Source organism: Sinocyclocheilus grahami, unplaced genomic scaffold (assembly GCF_001515645.1).
Source record: "Sinocyclocheilus grahami isolate Dianchi unplaced genomic scaffold, SAMN03320097.WGS_v1.1 scaffold40.1, whole genome shotgun sequence".
Taxonomy (NCBI): Eukaryota; Metazoa; Chordata; class Actinopteri; order Cypriniformes; family Cyprinidae; genus Sinocyclocheilus; species Sinocyclocheilus grahami.
This window is the reverse complement of record NW_015505219.1, coordinates 649,445-666,328: the sequence shown is the minus strand read 5'-3', so window position 1 is coordinate 666,328 and position 16,884 is coordinate 649,445. Positions and strand designations below refer to the sequence as shown.

General features: G+C 38.6%; 1 protein-coding gene across 5 annotated transcripts in view; it reads left to right on the top strand.

Moving 5' to 3' along the window:
* Window positions 1-16,884, top strand: part of LOC107582035 (protein capicua homolog) — a 42,490-nt gene that overhangs the window by 15,029 nt on the left and 10,577 nt on the right. For all 5 annotated transcript variants that reach the window (XM_016267729.1, XM_016267732.1, XM_016267727.1 and 2 more), the window contains exons 3-8: window positions 13,063-13,212; window positions 13,511-13,667; window positions 14,633-14,741; window positions 15,341-15,523; window positions 15,630-15,762; window positions 16,682-16,869. In XM_016267729.1, the coding sequence (XP_016123215.1) occupies window positions 13,063-13,212; window positions 13,511-13,667; window positions 14,633-14,741; window positions 15,341-15,523; window positions 15,630-15,762; window positions 16,682-16,869 (920 nt within the window). The remainder of the gene's footprint in view (window positions 1-13,062; window positions 13,213-13,510; window positions 13,668-14,632; window positions 14,742-15,340; window positions 15,524-15,629; window positions 15,763-16,681; window positions 16,870-16,884) is intronic.

Here is a 16,884-nt window from a genome sequence, read left to right as displayed (position 1 = left end):
AACGTTACTCTCCCAGGATCAGTAAACAGTCCTCCATAAAATGTGATGCACACATCTGGATATTTGGGTTAAACTGTTCTGGAACAGTGTTGTAAATACAACTTAACCACTGATTTGTAGTCGTGTCCTCTTTTGGAAGACCAAACAAAGTAGTTTCGCTTTCACAACGAAAAGCACAGCGGCCTAACGGAAGCACCGGCTTAGCGTGAGCTGAGGCTGGGCTAGAGTGAGCAGAGGCGGCGGGGTTGAGAACGGAGCAGCCGGCGGATCCGACGAAGGAGCGGCAAGCACATGTGACGAGCCCGGCCTTCGTCCACGGTGAAAGCCGATCCGGTGATCCACAGCACTAAGTTGATGTATTTCCTCAGCGACCAGCACAGATCAGCTCTAGGCATGACGAATCGGATATCGTCCTCTTTTGGAAGACCAAACAAAGTAGTTTCACTTTCACAATGAAGCACACAGCGTCTTCAGGACATGGTGGAAAGCGGCAACAATACTACAGTGAGAATAAAAGTTGTGCCTTCTTTCTTTGCGTGAACATTTGGGCGGCGTTATGCAAATTTTCCCACATAGTGAGGTAGATATGTGGGGGTGTGTTAGAACGAGCCGTTTTAGGTAGGTGTGGCTGATTCTTAACTTTTATAAAGAATATCTCTTTGGATTTGAGACTTTAGTCTTTGCAACTTTTCAGATCTTCTTTATGCACCAAGAGCTTGTAACACTCCAAAGAGAAAGGAAAAATTTAAATCGCATCATATGACCCCTTTAAGTATTTTATTGAAGTAAAATAAAGGGAGAGTTCACTTTAAAATGTAAATTCTTTCATCATTTGCTCAGCCTCATGTTGTTCCAAACCTGTACTACTTTCCATCTTCTGTGGAACATAAAGAAACATATTTTGAGAAATGTCTCAGTGTTTTTAAAATATCCTGTTTTGTGTTCCTCAGAAGAAAGAAAGTCATAAGCCCCTGATCGTTGATCCCTTAAAATGAAACGGTACGCGTGACATTACATGCCATATCCTAATGTCACATGTCTTTACGCCATCTGTATGGGATGTGTGTGAACGCTCGCACAGATTCCGGAAAATCACTGGCAGTGCGAATGAACAAAAATCAAACCATCCCGGGACAAATCATGGGACACATTTCCCATGTATTTTCCGGAATCTCTGTGTGAAAGAATCTATACAGATTTGGAATGATAAGAGGGGTCAGTAAAATAATTTTTATTTTTGGGTGAACTATCTATCCCTTTAAGCTATTGAAAATATTATAGTTATTGAAAACCAAAACCAAGTATTCATCAATACCGTGGTATAAGATTAATGTAATGTTGTGTGTGACAAAAATATTACTTTGAGCACTGAAAACATTGACAATCTATAATTCTGACATTCTAAAACATTGTAAAACATTCATTCTCGTTCCATTCAGTTTAAAACATGACTGTCTGGAATACTTTTAGATTTTAGTGGTTACTGATCATATTTTGCAAAATGTTTTGTATGACGACCAAACTATGATTGATTGTTGTCCCAGGCAACAGATTTCCTACATAACTGTGCTAGTTTCTTGTTTCAACTCTTCCTTATATATAAAAATAATTTCAGCTCTGTCAGTTTTTTTTTTTTTTGCGACGACTGGCTGACTGTACTTTATTCCTTATGTAATATATTTATATATTTTCATTTGTGTTGTAATATTGATGTTTCATTGGTTCATGTTTAAAAACTCAGGTTCAACATTTATTTTTTTTTCCATTTGTAATGAGAGATGGACTGGAAATTAGTTTGAGAGAGCCCTGTCATGACAAAACAGTATCTAGTTGTCTTCGGACAGTTTTCTAATTTTTATGAATTTTACATGTAATCAAAATCATTTTCTTTGTGATAATTATATTTCAAAACTCTAAAAATGACAGTTAACATTTATTTAGTTTTATTGTGATTTTTATTTTAAAATGATAAATATGGTTGATATATTGTTAAAAAGATGGTCCTGCTTCAGTTTTTCAGAAATGTTCACATTATTTTATAGTATTTTTCACCAACCACATTTTAACATGCTCAGTTTCTGCTGATGAAAAACATGCTCTTCCCATCACCATTCCTCACATGGTGTCATTTTAATTTTGGGCGATGTTAGATTTGCACCATATATATATATATATAAACTTTTACATACAGACCAGTGCTATGCTGAGATGCTAAGATTTTGATCTCTTAGCTACAGAGTTAGCTATTAATTGTTGGTCTCTCTGGCTTTTCTCAGAAGTGTTCTTGTGTGTGCTAAGAATTTGGAGGTACTGTCTTTTCTAGACAGTTTTTGGATAGTTTGATGTAACTTCCTGATAATTTAACCAACAGTACCCATTGGGAAATTAGGACACTTGTATTTACCCTTTCCCTAAATTATGTATTTGTTTAATTTTAGCTCTGACTTGTGCTCTTTAGTCTTTATTTTCACAGCTGAATTTCATATTCTCAAATTGCATGATCGCTGTTTTTTGTTTTGTTTGTTTGTTTGGTTCAGAAATATAAATGTAAAGTTATTTCAGTGATTCACATGTAAGGACCAAGGCAATTTTGACCTTATTAGGGCAAGTGTTTTTGTGAACACATATGCAACACAAAGACTAAATATATTGTCACGATTGAGTTGTATAAATATGCACGCACAAAAGATGAAGAGTCACAGTCTTTAATAATCCACACTGTAAATTCCAACAATCCAAATACAGAGCAACAGTCCAAACACAACCTTCACATAGACGACACCGGACAACTGAACCAACACAGAACTGAACTAAATACGCATGATAATGAGACACACCTGAACATAATCAAATGAATAACCATGACAACCAACTCAAAGGGAAACAGAAAACAAAGTCCAAACTAAGGCATACTGTGACATATATATTTTAAATTTAATGTCACATCAAAAGTACAGTTTCTCAATGCTTGTAAATTGTAAATCACAGAGTTGATATATGGAGAATTACATTTCTTCATATTTCAGTAAATTTACAATTGAATAAAATAAAAAGTAATGCAATGAAAATATTGTATATCTAGATTAATATAGCTAAGAATTACCTCTTAAAATTGAGCTCAAATCTAAGGTGTCTGTTTACTTTCAGAAATTAATGCTTTGGCATTAAAAGCAGTGGGATTCTTTTGGGTCTCAGATTTTGCAGTGTAGTTGTAATCATCCGCTGCTGTAATAGTGGGTTCGATTAGAGATGTTGTGCTGGTCGTAGCACTTGCAGTGCTGATTTTAGCACAATATTCAAAACATGGTCATTACATGTTACACTGAAAAAGTGAAGCAAAGTGACAAAAGACTGAATTGAAAGAGCCAAAGACTGAACTGATGCATTATGAATTAGTTACATATGTTCAGTTGTATATGTGCTATATATGCGTGTGGTAAGGAATGAGAGAATGTCATTCATACAGACATAACAGTTAATTTAGGGGGATATTTAGTGTGTGGATTGTATGCTAGCGTAATAAAAAAAAGTCTTCTTAGTGAATTTGTGCATATATGTTTTATGTGTGGTGTTTGTGATTTAGCTGTGATGAAGAATGTGCATGGTGTGATAGAGGGAAACAGGAGTGTGTGTTGTGAAATGACAAGAGGGCCTTTGTAAAAATTCAGGCCTGATCTCGTAGGCCTGCCTTGACACGCAAGCTTGTGAGAAGGACATTAATGCAGAGAGACACACACGCACAGTCTGTTTAACAAAATTGCAGACCTGCTGAAAAGAAAGAAAAAAATCCATACATTTATAGAATTTGCCCAAAAGTTTATTTGCTTTTGTTGTTCTAATGGAATTTTTTATTGCTGCTCAGTTTTGATAGCAAAATACTGTATGTGGTTAACAGATAATTATAAGCGTTATAGGAGACCAATACTCTGAAATGTAATTATTGAAAAGTACATTATAAATACTGGTCTGAAATTATTATTATCTTAAAGCATGTTATTGTATTTTGGTGACTGAGGAAATGCAACATACAACACAGACTTTTTTTTTTTTTACAAATATGCTGAACTTTTATAAATAATTTTTCTTCAGGTGATCAGCACACATAACTTGACATTTCGTAATGCTGCCAATGTTCATAATTAGTAATCTTTCATACATTAAAAAAAATAAATTTTTATTACTCCGACTTTTTGACTAAAGACTATTTCTCTTCTTAGAATTTGTTTTTTGTTTTAGAGAAGATTGTTTTTACTTTTGTTATCTGCTGTGTGTGTGTGTGTGTGTGTGTACCTGGTATTCCCTACGTTTTGGGGACCAAATATTCCCACAAGTATAGTAATACCAGTAAATTTGGACTTTGTGGAGATATTTTTGGTTCCCATGAGGAAAACCGCTTATAAATAATGCAGTGAATGATGCAATTAAGTTTTTTGAAAATCAAAAAATGCAGAAAGTTTTCTCTGAGGGGTATGTTTAGGGTAAAGGGATAGAAAATACATTTTATACAGTATGTCTATGGAATGTCCCTATAAAATATGGAAACCCAACATGTGTGTGTGTGTGTGTGTGTGTGCATGTTTATGTGGTTTATGAGGACACACATTTGTATAATAACATGGGTATGACATAGGTATTACAACGAGAAGGTGATTTATGAGGACATTTTCAGTGTCCCCGTAATTCAAAAGGGTTATAAATAATTCAGAATTAGTTTTTTTGAAAATCTAAAAATGCAGAAAGTTTCCTGTAAGGGGTAGGTTTAGGGGTAGGGTTGGTGTAGGGCAATAGAATATACGGTTTGTACAGTATAAAAACCATTACGCCTATGGAGAGTCCCCATAAACCATAAAAACAAGCCTGTGTGTGTTTGTACCTACTCAACCGTATTTTGGGCAAATTTGTACCCAGATGTAAGCTAAATCTAAAACATATTTTTGGGGATGATATAAATATAAATGTAAATATTTTTTTTCTTTTAGAAATGCAGAAGGTTTTCTGTTTGGATCAGGGTTAGGATGTGGATTAGGTTTAGGTTGTAGTATTTGTAACTACCTGCATATAAAAATAACAGAAGTCTATAGCATGTCTTTATTTAGATAGCTTTGCTTGAACGTGTGTGTGTGTGTGTGTGTGTGTGTGTGTGTGTTTCTGTGTTTATATTGTTATTTCGGATGTGTTTACTGAGTGATGTTTAGCATTTACCCGTTACTGGTTTGATATATATATATATATATATAGACACACACACACACACACACACACTGTTTTGGCTAATTTATTTCACAATTGAAATAACATTTTTCAAATTGTTTTAGACAAAATACTCTAATGCAGTTTACCGACCCATCATAAATAAACAGGTCATATTTATCAGTTATTGTTGTTATTGTACATTAGCTTAAAGGACACCTAAAAATAAATTTAGACGATTGTTTTTTACTGAACACCGAACACCAGAATTGGCTGTCTGTTTTCAGCTGTCATTTACTATGGCAATGATTCCAAACATTCTCGGTTTCATTTAATCCACACCCTCTGCAAACACAGATGTACTACTCACTAGAACCGTCACAAATACTATCAATATGCATGTCTTTTCTGTTGCTAGGTTTTTTTCTAAAAACTGTTATAACACTGAATCTGAAAGCAGTTAAACATCAGATTTATGTTGCAAATTTTAAACCGATAAAAGAAACTGTTTGTGTTTGCTTTTTTATTTCTCTGCAAAATATATACAGCACCTTGCTGAAACTTCAAATCATCACTTTAATTACATGTATTGCAGTCTGTTTTTATTTTGGCTATAGTATAATTTTGTCCGTATTTGATACAGTGTTTCCGATAGGTCTCTGCCTCAATATGTGCCGAGTTCTGAGTCGCCATCTGTCGTATAGTTCAACTCTGCAATGTATATCACTTATATGGTAGAACAGTGTCTTCCTTTTCATCATTGTTGTAATGAAAATGTCAATTTAATTCCCTTTATTTTATTTTTCTTTCACCCACTTATGCATCAGACTTTACGACTGTTCTTTCCTCACCTATTTCTCGCTCTCTGTCTTTTTCTCTCTCTCTGGTGCAGTGCAGAAGTCTCTGTTTGTCTGATCATAGAGTGTTCCCGGAATGCCTGCCATTCCCTTTTTGTAGGTTTCTCCATGATAACACAAACACGTATACATTTATATAAATTATAGCATAGCTAAACAGCATGTTATACAGTATTTTTTCACTGCTATATTTTGTGCCTTTTTCTCATATTCTGCATTTTAAGGTTCACGCTAGTATTTGCCGAATGTTTGATTTCTATGTTAAATCTCAGGGGAGATCACAGGATCTAAAAATGTTTTCTCACAATACTTTTTACACATACATTCACATAAAAGCCCCTGTCTCTAGCTGTAATCTCTCCTGCACTCAATTCTGTGTCTGCCAGAGCTGTGATCGCCTTCAGTTTTTTTCCATAGGGCAGTGCTGCCTCCTTGTGAAAAGAGTGTGCCATTACAAGCTTTAAAGAGACGTACCTGCATAGAGTTTCATAACTACCTTTTTTATATTTGTGGTGCATTTCATGGACATGCAGCCAGTCTGTTAGACTTTCCTAGCAGTGGTAAAATTGTTGTAAGTGAGTGTAAGTGGATCAACAGACATAAATCCAACATGATGGGTTTTTGGTTAGGCACCATGTCTTTTCCTCTCCATATGTCCCTTGGAAAATAGCTGGAATGCTTGTACTGGCAGATGGCAGCAGTGATATACATATCTTACAAAAGGGCAGTGTATATGCGTGGAAAGAGTGGCATGGTCAGTGGTCACGAAAGTGGCTTGGGTAACAGTACCCATAAAGCTGTTGCCATGGAAACAGGGAGTGGGCTTTTTGAGATTGTGTTTTAATCACGTAAAAACGCTGACTGGATAGGAGGAACAGAAAGGTTTTGGAGCATGGGCTCTCTTACACTATTAACCCTCAAACATACAGAGCTTTACCCATCTCTGCATGTGAGAACTGTCGGTCAAGGCTGACTAACTGCTGATTTGAGATATTTTAAATTTTCATGTATTTAGATGTGTCCATATTATTAAATTTAAACATAGTGAGTGATGTTATATTTTGCTGTGTGTCATTCTCAGTGGACTAAGCCAGGAAAGAGTTAAAAACTTGTTTACTATAATCATAGTCTGAGCTGGAGGGTCCCGGCCTCACCTCATTGGCTGTTGCCAGGAGCTCAGTGCAAGCTCAGTGGCTGAGAGTGTGTAGCCCCTCCCATTGCTCTGACATTGTGTTATATTGAGGAGAAATGTCTCTTGATAACACATTCTTACTTCAGTTTGGATTTCAGTACATCAGTTGAGAGTGTGTAAATATGTGATCCCACATAATCACGTTTTCTATCGCGAGTTCTTAGTTATTTCTTAAGTCTATTTATAGATTTTTGTCTCTCCTCTCCTCTCCTGTTGATCGATTACCATCTTCCCACATACAGCGAGCCAGGCCCTGTTTTCACAACTGTCACAACTTGCTCCTCCCCTCCTCTCCATAGAATGACTCTTGTTCTATTTTTATTCGTCTGCCTTGCACAGTTTCCCCTACCCACCCATTTTCCCTCTCTTTTCTCAAACCTTCCACGACCACTAATTTTTTGCATCTTCTATTGAGTGTCTTTCTGTTTTGTACTGGTATATATGTAATGTGTAGGATACTCTTCAGGCATAAATGTAGAGTGGACTGTATTACTCATACTCAGATAATATTATGTCATAATATTATTTGGCCACTGCGTTTGTGTGGAAAATGTTACTGCACTTATGGTTACAGTGTCTCTGTAGTTTATCTTTCTCTCACACACACAAATCTTTCTCATTGTAGCGTGACTGTTTGTGAAGGGACTGGCTGATGCTGGGCACAAGGCCAGTACCCCTCTGCCCCATACAAACAAACCAGTCACTGAACTCAGCACACACACATAAACCTACACACAGGCACGCTGACATTCATAGGCGCCGTGCACATGCCCGTGTCATGCTGCCTGAGAGTTGTATACACTGATAATAGTGTTTTGGACAGTCACCTTTGTCTGTGACATAATCACTATCAGCCGATTCACTGGTCAGTGTCCTGTTGGCAGTAACAGTGGTCACCAAGTTTAATCTCTGACCTATATACTGCACTCAACCAAAACAAATTTCGCTGTTTAGTTAGTAAAATTAAATAAATAGTAAAAGATGGGGAAAACGTTATGTGAAGAATATTTCTCCACCTTCTCTCTTTTTTTAATTTAGTTTTGATTCATAACTGGTTTACGTAATGTTTGTGATGTACAGCTGTATGGTCTCGAAGAAAACCTCTGCCCAGAGACAAATCTCATTTGAGCCCTGTGGCTTATTTCATTTTTCCCCTTCAAGACACTAGGTCAGGGGTGGCGAACGTCGGTCCTGGCGAGCCGCAGCCCTGCGGAGCTTTGCTTCAACCCTAATCAGCTGTATGGTCTCGAAGAAAACCTCTGCCCAGAGACAAATCTCATTTGAGCCCTGTGGCTTATTTCATTTTTCCCCTTCAAGACACTAGGTCAGGGGTGGCGAACGTCGGTCCTGGCGATCCGCAGCCCTGCAGAGTTTTGCTTCAACCCTAATCAAACACACCTGAACAAGCTAATCAAGGTCTGAACGGTTATTAGGAAGCTACAGGCAGGTGAGTTTTAATTAGGGTTAGAGCTGAACTCTGCAGGGCTGCGGCTCTCCAGGACCGGAGTTCGCCACCGCTGCACTAGGCATTAAAAACCAAAACCATACTCTTGTCCTTACTTACACACTCCAGAGAAGTGGTATAGCAGAGAGGTATAGGTGTTCAATTCACACAAACAAGAGCAATGTAGTACTGAATGTCAGCATGGTTGTGAATCAGCTTTGCAGCTTGTATTCACAGCTGTCCATCAGCACAATTGCGGGTGTGATATTGCTTTTATACAACAGTTCTATAAACAATAAATGAATATCAAATAACTCACATTTCGGACAAAATCTGTCAGTTTAGTTCCTTCATACAAAAGAAGCCAAAGCTTTGTGCGTCACCAAACACTGCTCAGATTGAAAGCATGTCTGGAACACTCTCTGGTCTGGAACTCGATGAAAAGAAGCCAGCAGAGTGATACAAACTGTTACACTAAACATCACTCTTGAAACGCATCTCAGCCAATCAGATTCGAGGACAGTGTTTTAAATTGAGTGTGGAAAATGTGTGAAGTGTATTGCTACAATAGAGATTATTGTATTGGTAATGAGATCAATTTGCATGTTGATAATGCTTGTGTCTTATTTGGACACACTGACTGCAAATGATGTGGCTTTAGTGGGTGAGGAAGTGGACATGTTTACTTCTTTCTTGTATTAGTTACACAGACTGTGTGTATATTTTGTAAAGTAAAAAGCTATTTTACTGCCAAATTTTAATTCAGTGTATTTTAATTACTTAAAATACGTTTGCATTAGTTTATTCACTTTCATGTGGATAAATAAAATATCAATTTGTCTGTTTTAAAAGTACTAAATGCATTACCTGTGTGTTTTTATGGCACCCTCTTTTTTTTAAATGGCATTACATTTCAACTACTGTTTTGAAGGGAGAGTCCAGCGGATGTGAGGATTTGTCACATTGCCATTGAGTCTTATTAATCTGTACTAAAATAATGCATTCGTTATAACCCATAATAAACCAATATATATAATACCTGTTATAATACCGCTAGAGTAGCGCGGCAGCTTCAACGTCACAGTGAGACCAAATATCACGAGAGCCCACGTAAAGTCATGCCCCAGATTCTGTGGCGGGTTAAATATTTATTAGCTCCTTTTTCGGCCAGTGAGACGCCGAAAGCCAAATCCGGATTTGCATATGACTGACATGCCAACGCACGCTCCCGCCAATCAGCGTGTCGGATTGTCTTGCGATAGGTTGCGTCGTAAACCAATCTAACAAGCATGCGAGGAGTAAAAGGCGGGTCACGGGCTGGGCGAGGTTGACACGCTGAGAGAACGAAAGAGGGCAGCCTACTACACAACAGGAGGAAGAGGGAGGGAAAGAGAAAGAAAGAACGGGTTTGCGAAGCGAGAAAGGAGAGCGGAATCGATGGAAGAGTCGTGGCCAATTGAATGATGTTACGAGACAACGACTTCTTCACTACGAACACCTACGGAGCGATCGGAGGAGCTCCGTAATCAGCCGCCGCGAATCGGAAAGTGACCCTGCTGCAGGAGAACCGCACTCGACTTTAGGGGCTATTATTACAATTCAGACCCGTCATTTCATCACAACAGCACTGCGCCGGATCATCTCTGTCCAGCTTTTCTCCTCTGTTTAGTATTTCCCCGCCGGCTGCCCGGTGCGGGTAGGGCACGGCGGAGTCTGACCGTCATCTCTTAGTGGGTTTCTCACTAGTTTCGAGATTGTGTCAGAGCCGAGGGCGAGGAGTTTACTGCACGATTAGCCTTTTGGATGAGAGTCTTTGGGGCTAGGGTGTGCGCGAGGGAGGGGTGTCGAGAGCAGGCATTTAAAACGAGAAGTCGCTGCAACTAGAAACCCTCCGAAGGTACAGTGATAAAAGGCGAGCAAGACAAAACGATGCTTTCCGCTTTCAGGAACAGAGGATCAGCGTGCGGTTGTACGGTCTACAGGGGCTTCGTTTTCTTTGACATAATATGAGATGCTGCTATTATACTGGATCTAGTCAAAAATAGAATTGTGTGGTAAATAAGTATTTATAGCAAAATATTGACCATTTCAATGACACGAGGAATAGTTCAACATTTAGAAATAAATGATTTTTTTCTGTTTCACTCACGTAATTATAAATGACTTCATATGGCTATAGTGCTACTACAGTGTAACTAATGATTGTTGGTCTGGAACACTGCACAGGTGTTGCTTGCTTATCGAAAGCAAGTTGTCTTTCTCTGGCTTTTTAGCCGAGCCCCCTGGCTTTGGTAGTTTCTCCCTGCCAGACACTGTAGTTCCTTCCCCTTTTTAAAAAATCTGGGTGTTTTCCGTGTGGTGCTACAGTTTTACGCCGTGACATGAGGACAGGTTCCGTTGTAGCGGCCGGCGGTGCGGATGCGAGATCAGGGGCGATCCCGAGGGGACGGAGTCATCTGGAGCTGTGCTGCTGAAACCAGGTCCGGATCTCCCAAATGCAGCCCTTTAAACCAAAGTAGCAGAACAGAATGATTCCAGTTACTGCTTTTGAACTGGGCAGGATGTAATTATGCGTTTGTCAATCAGAGATTGAGGCTTTGTACACCAAACTGATGAATTTGGATCAGATGTGAAACAGGATGTGGCTCTGATAACGTGCACTGAGAGCCAGAGAGAATAATAGTGACCACGTGAAAAAGACAGATGTGTATTACATGTGGCCTTTTATTATTAAGCATTTGATACGTATCATTTCCCTGCCTGATGGGTATTGCATTTCGTTAATCTTTTTAATAGAAAATCGCTTCCGTTGTGTGTCGCAACCCAAAGAATAAATTGCACTCGTACTGCGGGTGTAGTAGCACCATGACCATGCTAACCTGCTAATCTGGCAGATTTGGGCTTCCCATTTTCACGACGATTTACTGAGACAAGCGTTTCCACGTTTTAGGCATTGCTTATTTGATGCCTGCAGTGCTCTTTAATTTTTATTACCGCATTTAATACTCTTGCCAAACTACTTATTAATCGTGATATTGTACATGTAAACCCCCCTGGGCTGAGGTGAGCTCAGGTCGCGGACTGTTGCACTACTCGAGCCCGAGGATGACCGAGAGGCCTACTTAACCCCTTCATCCCCGTAGCTATCCGTCAATGTAAACAAGCTCAGACGAGGAGGGGGCAAACGGGACCAAAAATAAACTACATCATCCAAATAAAACCAAACCCGTTTCCGCGTTTCGAGCCTCAACGGTGTGTATACTAGTAACTGTGTTCACGACAGTGTTTTTAACGCCAAGATCGACATTTGTTGTTTTCTGCGCGTTCCTGAAGGTGGAACGGCGCTTTACTCTTCTGTGCGGTACCTGATAGCACGCTGTCATCATTTTTTGCAACAATATAAACTGGTGTCTGAGCCAATATATCTGAGTACTGAAGGACGTGATCATGAACTAAAGATCAGTGTGACTGAACGACGGCATGTCATTACCAAGAACATTTGGTACCAATATGAAGAAACTCCAGTAGACGGATGCTGGCTGCATCGGTTATGGCCGCTTATTTTCATCGCTGGACTCAACATCACCTGTCTGGGAAAAGCATCATGTGGATATTTCATTTTTAATCGCAAGGACTTAACTTATATCAGATGAACGTTTGAATCAGTACCTCTATTTAATATTACATGTTTGTGAAGTTTTTCTGTAAAAAAAGTATTTAAAGTCTCTCACTAAACCATGTTTTCATCGGAAAGCCCGCAGTATCTTCGCCAAGGACTCAGCATGTTTGGTCAGTCATTATTACTCAACGTGTCTTATGTTGTTTTCTCTTATAGCAGGACTTTTGCGGCTGAAATACAGTATTCTTAAATCGTGTCTATGTGGTTCTAACGGCAGCAGAAAAAAATTGCATGAACAGGCTGTTCCTAAATCATATTATTCTGGAAGTGATTGTTTGGCGCCAAATACTGCCTGCTTAATATCAGTCGGGAATAATATGTTCATGCACTCACTGTTTTCATGACAGTCTGTCTTGCTTTAATCTTTTTGTGTAATATAAATCAATATTGTGCTGCAGCAACATGGGTGTACTATTATAATATTCAAACATTTATGATAGCTTAGTTTAATGCCTTTTGTATATTTAGTGTTTATTTTGATATCATAGAGAGTGACACTGTAATGTGTAAATATTATCAAAATCATAAATAATTACTGAGACAACTGTGTCACAGTTATGCAATGGTATAATATTATTACCTGCATATGCATCTAGTCATTTATGTGACTCATCATCAGGCTATGATTTGGGTGTTGATAAGGTTTATTACTTGGTGTTAATACTGGCTAGAATGAATGCTCTTTTATTTTCTCCTGTAGTATGGACGAATGTTGAGCCCAGATCAGTTCCAGTGTTTCCTTGGCATTCATTGGTCCCTTTCCTGGCACCCACCCAATCAGATCCATCGGCTCAACCTGGTGAGGGCCAACAAACTGTCAGTCATCCGCAGACAGCTTCTCTGAAGAAAGGTAATTTAGTTCATACAGCCATTGTCTGTTGCCAAAATTAGCTGAAATGTGTTTGTCAACCTTTTGAGATTATAAAAAATATCTGTAGTCGATATTTAAAAAAATTGGAAGCCTGTTTCCTGGGATAGTCTGGACCCTGTTATGTATTTGGCCTCTCTTGTCACATCTGCAGTGACTCTCTGTAACTCTAGCCTCTGTAATTTAGCCATTACCCAGTGCAACAGCTGACCTCAAAGGTTGCCAGATTGGAGGGATTCATTTAAGATTCTGTAATGAATAATGCGTCTTTCTCTTTCAGAGGCTCAGAGCGGGTCAGTGCTGAAGGAGATTATAGAAGGAGCACCTAACCCTTCCTCACGGCCCACTCCCTCCGCTGATGAACTGCCCCCAGAGAGAGAGAAGGATCCAGAGCGAGAGAGACCTGACAGTGAAACAGAAAGTGATGTGGATGATCCGTGAGTGGTCTAGTGTATGTGTGTGTGTGATGCGTCATTCTGCTTGAATGTGTTTAGCTGCTGGTGTTCCTGTGTGTGGAAAGAGCTGCATAATGGCACCACAAAGAGAGAACAAAAGCATTCCACTTTCTCCTGTGTCTGTATATGAATGACAGCAGCAAACCAGAGGCACTTTATATTAATGAACTGTCATCTGAATACACTTCTCACTTGTTTTTCCCTCTTCCTTATGAATCACATGTAAAATTCTGCTCGCTTTATAATCAAGTCATCTAGTACAGTTACTGCTAAATGTGCTTTACCCATTTAGATAATTACATTATCTTCACATTAAGGTGACATTTGTGAAGGATCAATCCCTTTAATATTATACACTAGATATTACAGACATGTTAATGCTCCGTGCTTTCTGTTTTGGCAGTGGGCTGCAAAGCAGTAGCTCATCGACACAGTGCATTGCAGTTTTCAGTAATTGGCTCGGTGCATTTTGCTGTATTGTTTCACGGCACAGTGAAGGGCCCTGAGGGTTGTGAGAGCGAAATCGGTGGATCTTTTGAGCCTGTTTTGGGCTGAAGTAGCTATACGGTTGTGACTGTGTAATAATTGTCAGTTAACTACCATAGTGCTTGTATAATAGAAAACTCCATCTTCAAAATGATGTGCATGCAAGTTAAAGTAGTAATACATCATCTTAATGCCTCTGCAATTAATGAAATAACTCAGATGATGATGGTGTGTTGTCCTCACACTTGTTAAAAATAGGCAGCTGTGATCAAATGCTTCCTTTGTATTGATGCTTGTAGTGTGAGAAATAATTGTAAGCTAGAAAGAGAGATTGTTTTAGTAGAGGTAGATTGGGACAGTCAGCATAGTGTTACACTGGGGTAATCAACACATACTGCTGGATCCCCGTTGATTCTTCTCCTCCGTTAATATTTCATATTAACTGGCATTTTTGTGTACAGGTTTTTCCCCGGTGTTCTTCCTGATCCGCCAATTTCTGCATCTCCTGGAAAACGTAGATCTCAGTCTCTCAGTGCACTGCCCAAAGATGACAAAACCAGTCCTGGAAAGGTACATGTTTGCACATACTATTTTTAACATTTTTTAAATGATCTTATGCCCACCAAAGCTGAATTTATTTGATCAAAAATACAGTAAAAACAATAATATCGTGAAATATTATTACAATTTAAAATAACTTATTTTTTATTTTAATATATTTTTAATATATTTTAAATTTATTTACATTTAAAATGTATTCCTGTGATGGCACAGCTGAATTTTTAGCAGCCATTACTCCAGTATTCAGTGTCACATGATCCATCAGAAATCATTCTAATATGCTGATTTGGTGCTCGAGAAACATTTCTTATTATTACCAATGTTGAATATGTGCTCCTTAATACTTCTGTGAGAACTGTGATACGTTTTTTTTTAATTGAAAGTTCAAAATAACATTTATTTGAAAAAAAAAAAAAAGACATAAAAAAAAGTCTTTACTGCCACTTTCAATCAATTTAATGCGTCCTTGCTGAATAAAAGTGTTAATTTCTCTTTTTTTTTTTTTTATCATACTGACCTGAATTTTTGAACGGTAGTGTATTCTTGTGTGAAAGCCTCACTCTTTCACACAGACACAGTCATTCATTCCTTATTACCTCACTTTCTAGAGGGAGAAAGACCACATCCGGAGGCCCATGAATGCGTTTATGATCTTCAGCAAGCGGCATCGTGCGCTGGTTCATCAGAGACACCCAAACCAGGACAACCGCACTGTCAGCAAGATACTTGGAGAGTGGTGGTATGCTTTGGGACCCAAAGAGAAACAGAAATACCACGACCTCGCATTTCAGGTTACTGGAACTGTCTTGTACTTGCAGATATGCAGGTTTAGACACCTGAATAACCCCCATTAAATCTTTCCAGCCTCCTGTAAATGTTTCTGTCACTCATTCACAGGTGAAGGAGGCACACTTCAAGGCACATCCTGACTGGAAATGGTGTAATAAGGACAGAAAGAAATCCAGCAGCGAGGGACGTGGTGTTCCAGGGGGCAAAGACATCCGCGAGAGGAGCATGTCAGAAACCACAGGTGTGGAACAGGACAAGAAGTGCAGATTGTCACTGTACACAGTGTTATGGATGGATTATATGGTGTTATGTGCATGGATTATAGTTTCACAACTTGCGCACATTTTTAAAGTAACTGTTATCTAATTAGTTCAATATTTTATCAGTCTTTTTAATATCTGGAAGGATTTTGCAACAAGGTTTTTTTTTTTCAGCTGGTGATTTTTTTAATTTTTTAATTTTTTTGCATCATTAAGGTTTATTTATAATAATACAATATTTCCAGGAAACTCCAAGACAGCGATAAATTGAAAAATGATGGCATACTTGGCAAAACATTAGTTTAGTTTTCAACTCATTCTTACTCATTCTTAAGACTATGAAGTCATTTTTGCAATTTCACCAAAACCTCTGAATTTGCCAGCTAGATCATTTTACCTTTTTTATTAATGTTGACAACCAGATTTGCAAGTGTGGAAGGTAGGTTTATTGATTTATTAAGAATGATCGTCTGCAATATTTGCCTGTCAGTTATTTATCCTTAAAAATATTATTCTAAAAATCCATTTTAATTTGGCATTTGTGTTATCTTGCATTGATAACAGGCCTCCACAAGCTTTCATGGTTGCAGTTGCCAGATGTCAAGAGCTTAAATACTGGTTTATCACAATTCTTCATGAGACTGTAGTTCTTTCCCTCATTACAGGTGTTAAGTACACAGTCTTGTCTTTTTGCCCAGTTGCTTGGTTTGGTAGGCTTTCACATTGACATTTTTTGTAATCCCTGTGGTAAAAATTAATGAGGAAAAATACTTCCAAAACCAAGGCCGCTGAAAAAGTGGACAGTCACTGATGCACTCTGTTGTTGTGGCCTGTTGCTTAGCTTTTCCATCAAGAATGCGCAAAATAATATCAAATTCTTCTATTTCTTATGTAATTCAGAACCTCCATCTGTGTCAATGGGAATGGAGCTCAAAGGTGTGGGGCCTGGCATGGTGAGCGTGTCAGAGCGAGTCGGAGCTGAGGGACATGGTCAATTGCCCCGTCCTCGTGCCTTCTCTCAGAGTGCCATGCACAGTCTGGAGAGGAGCGAGAGAGGCAATCCACAGGCACTCGCTGAGCTCGCACAGGTATTACACGCACAA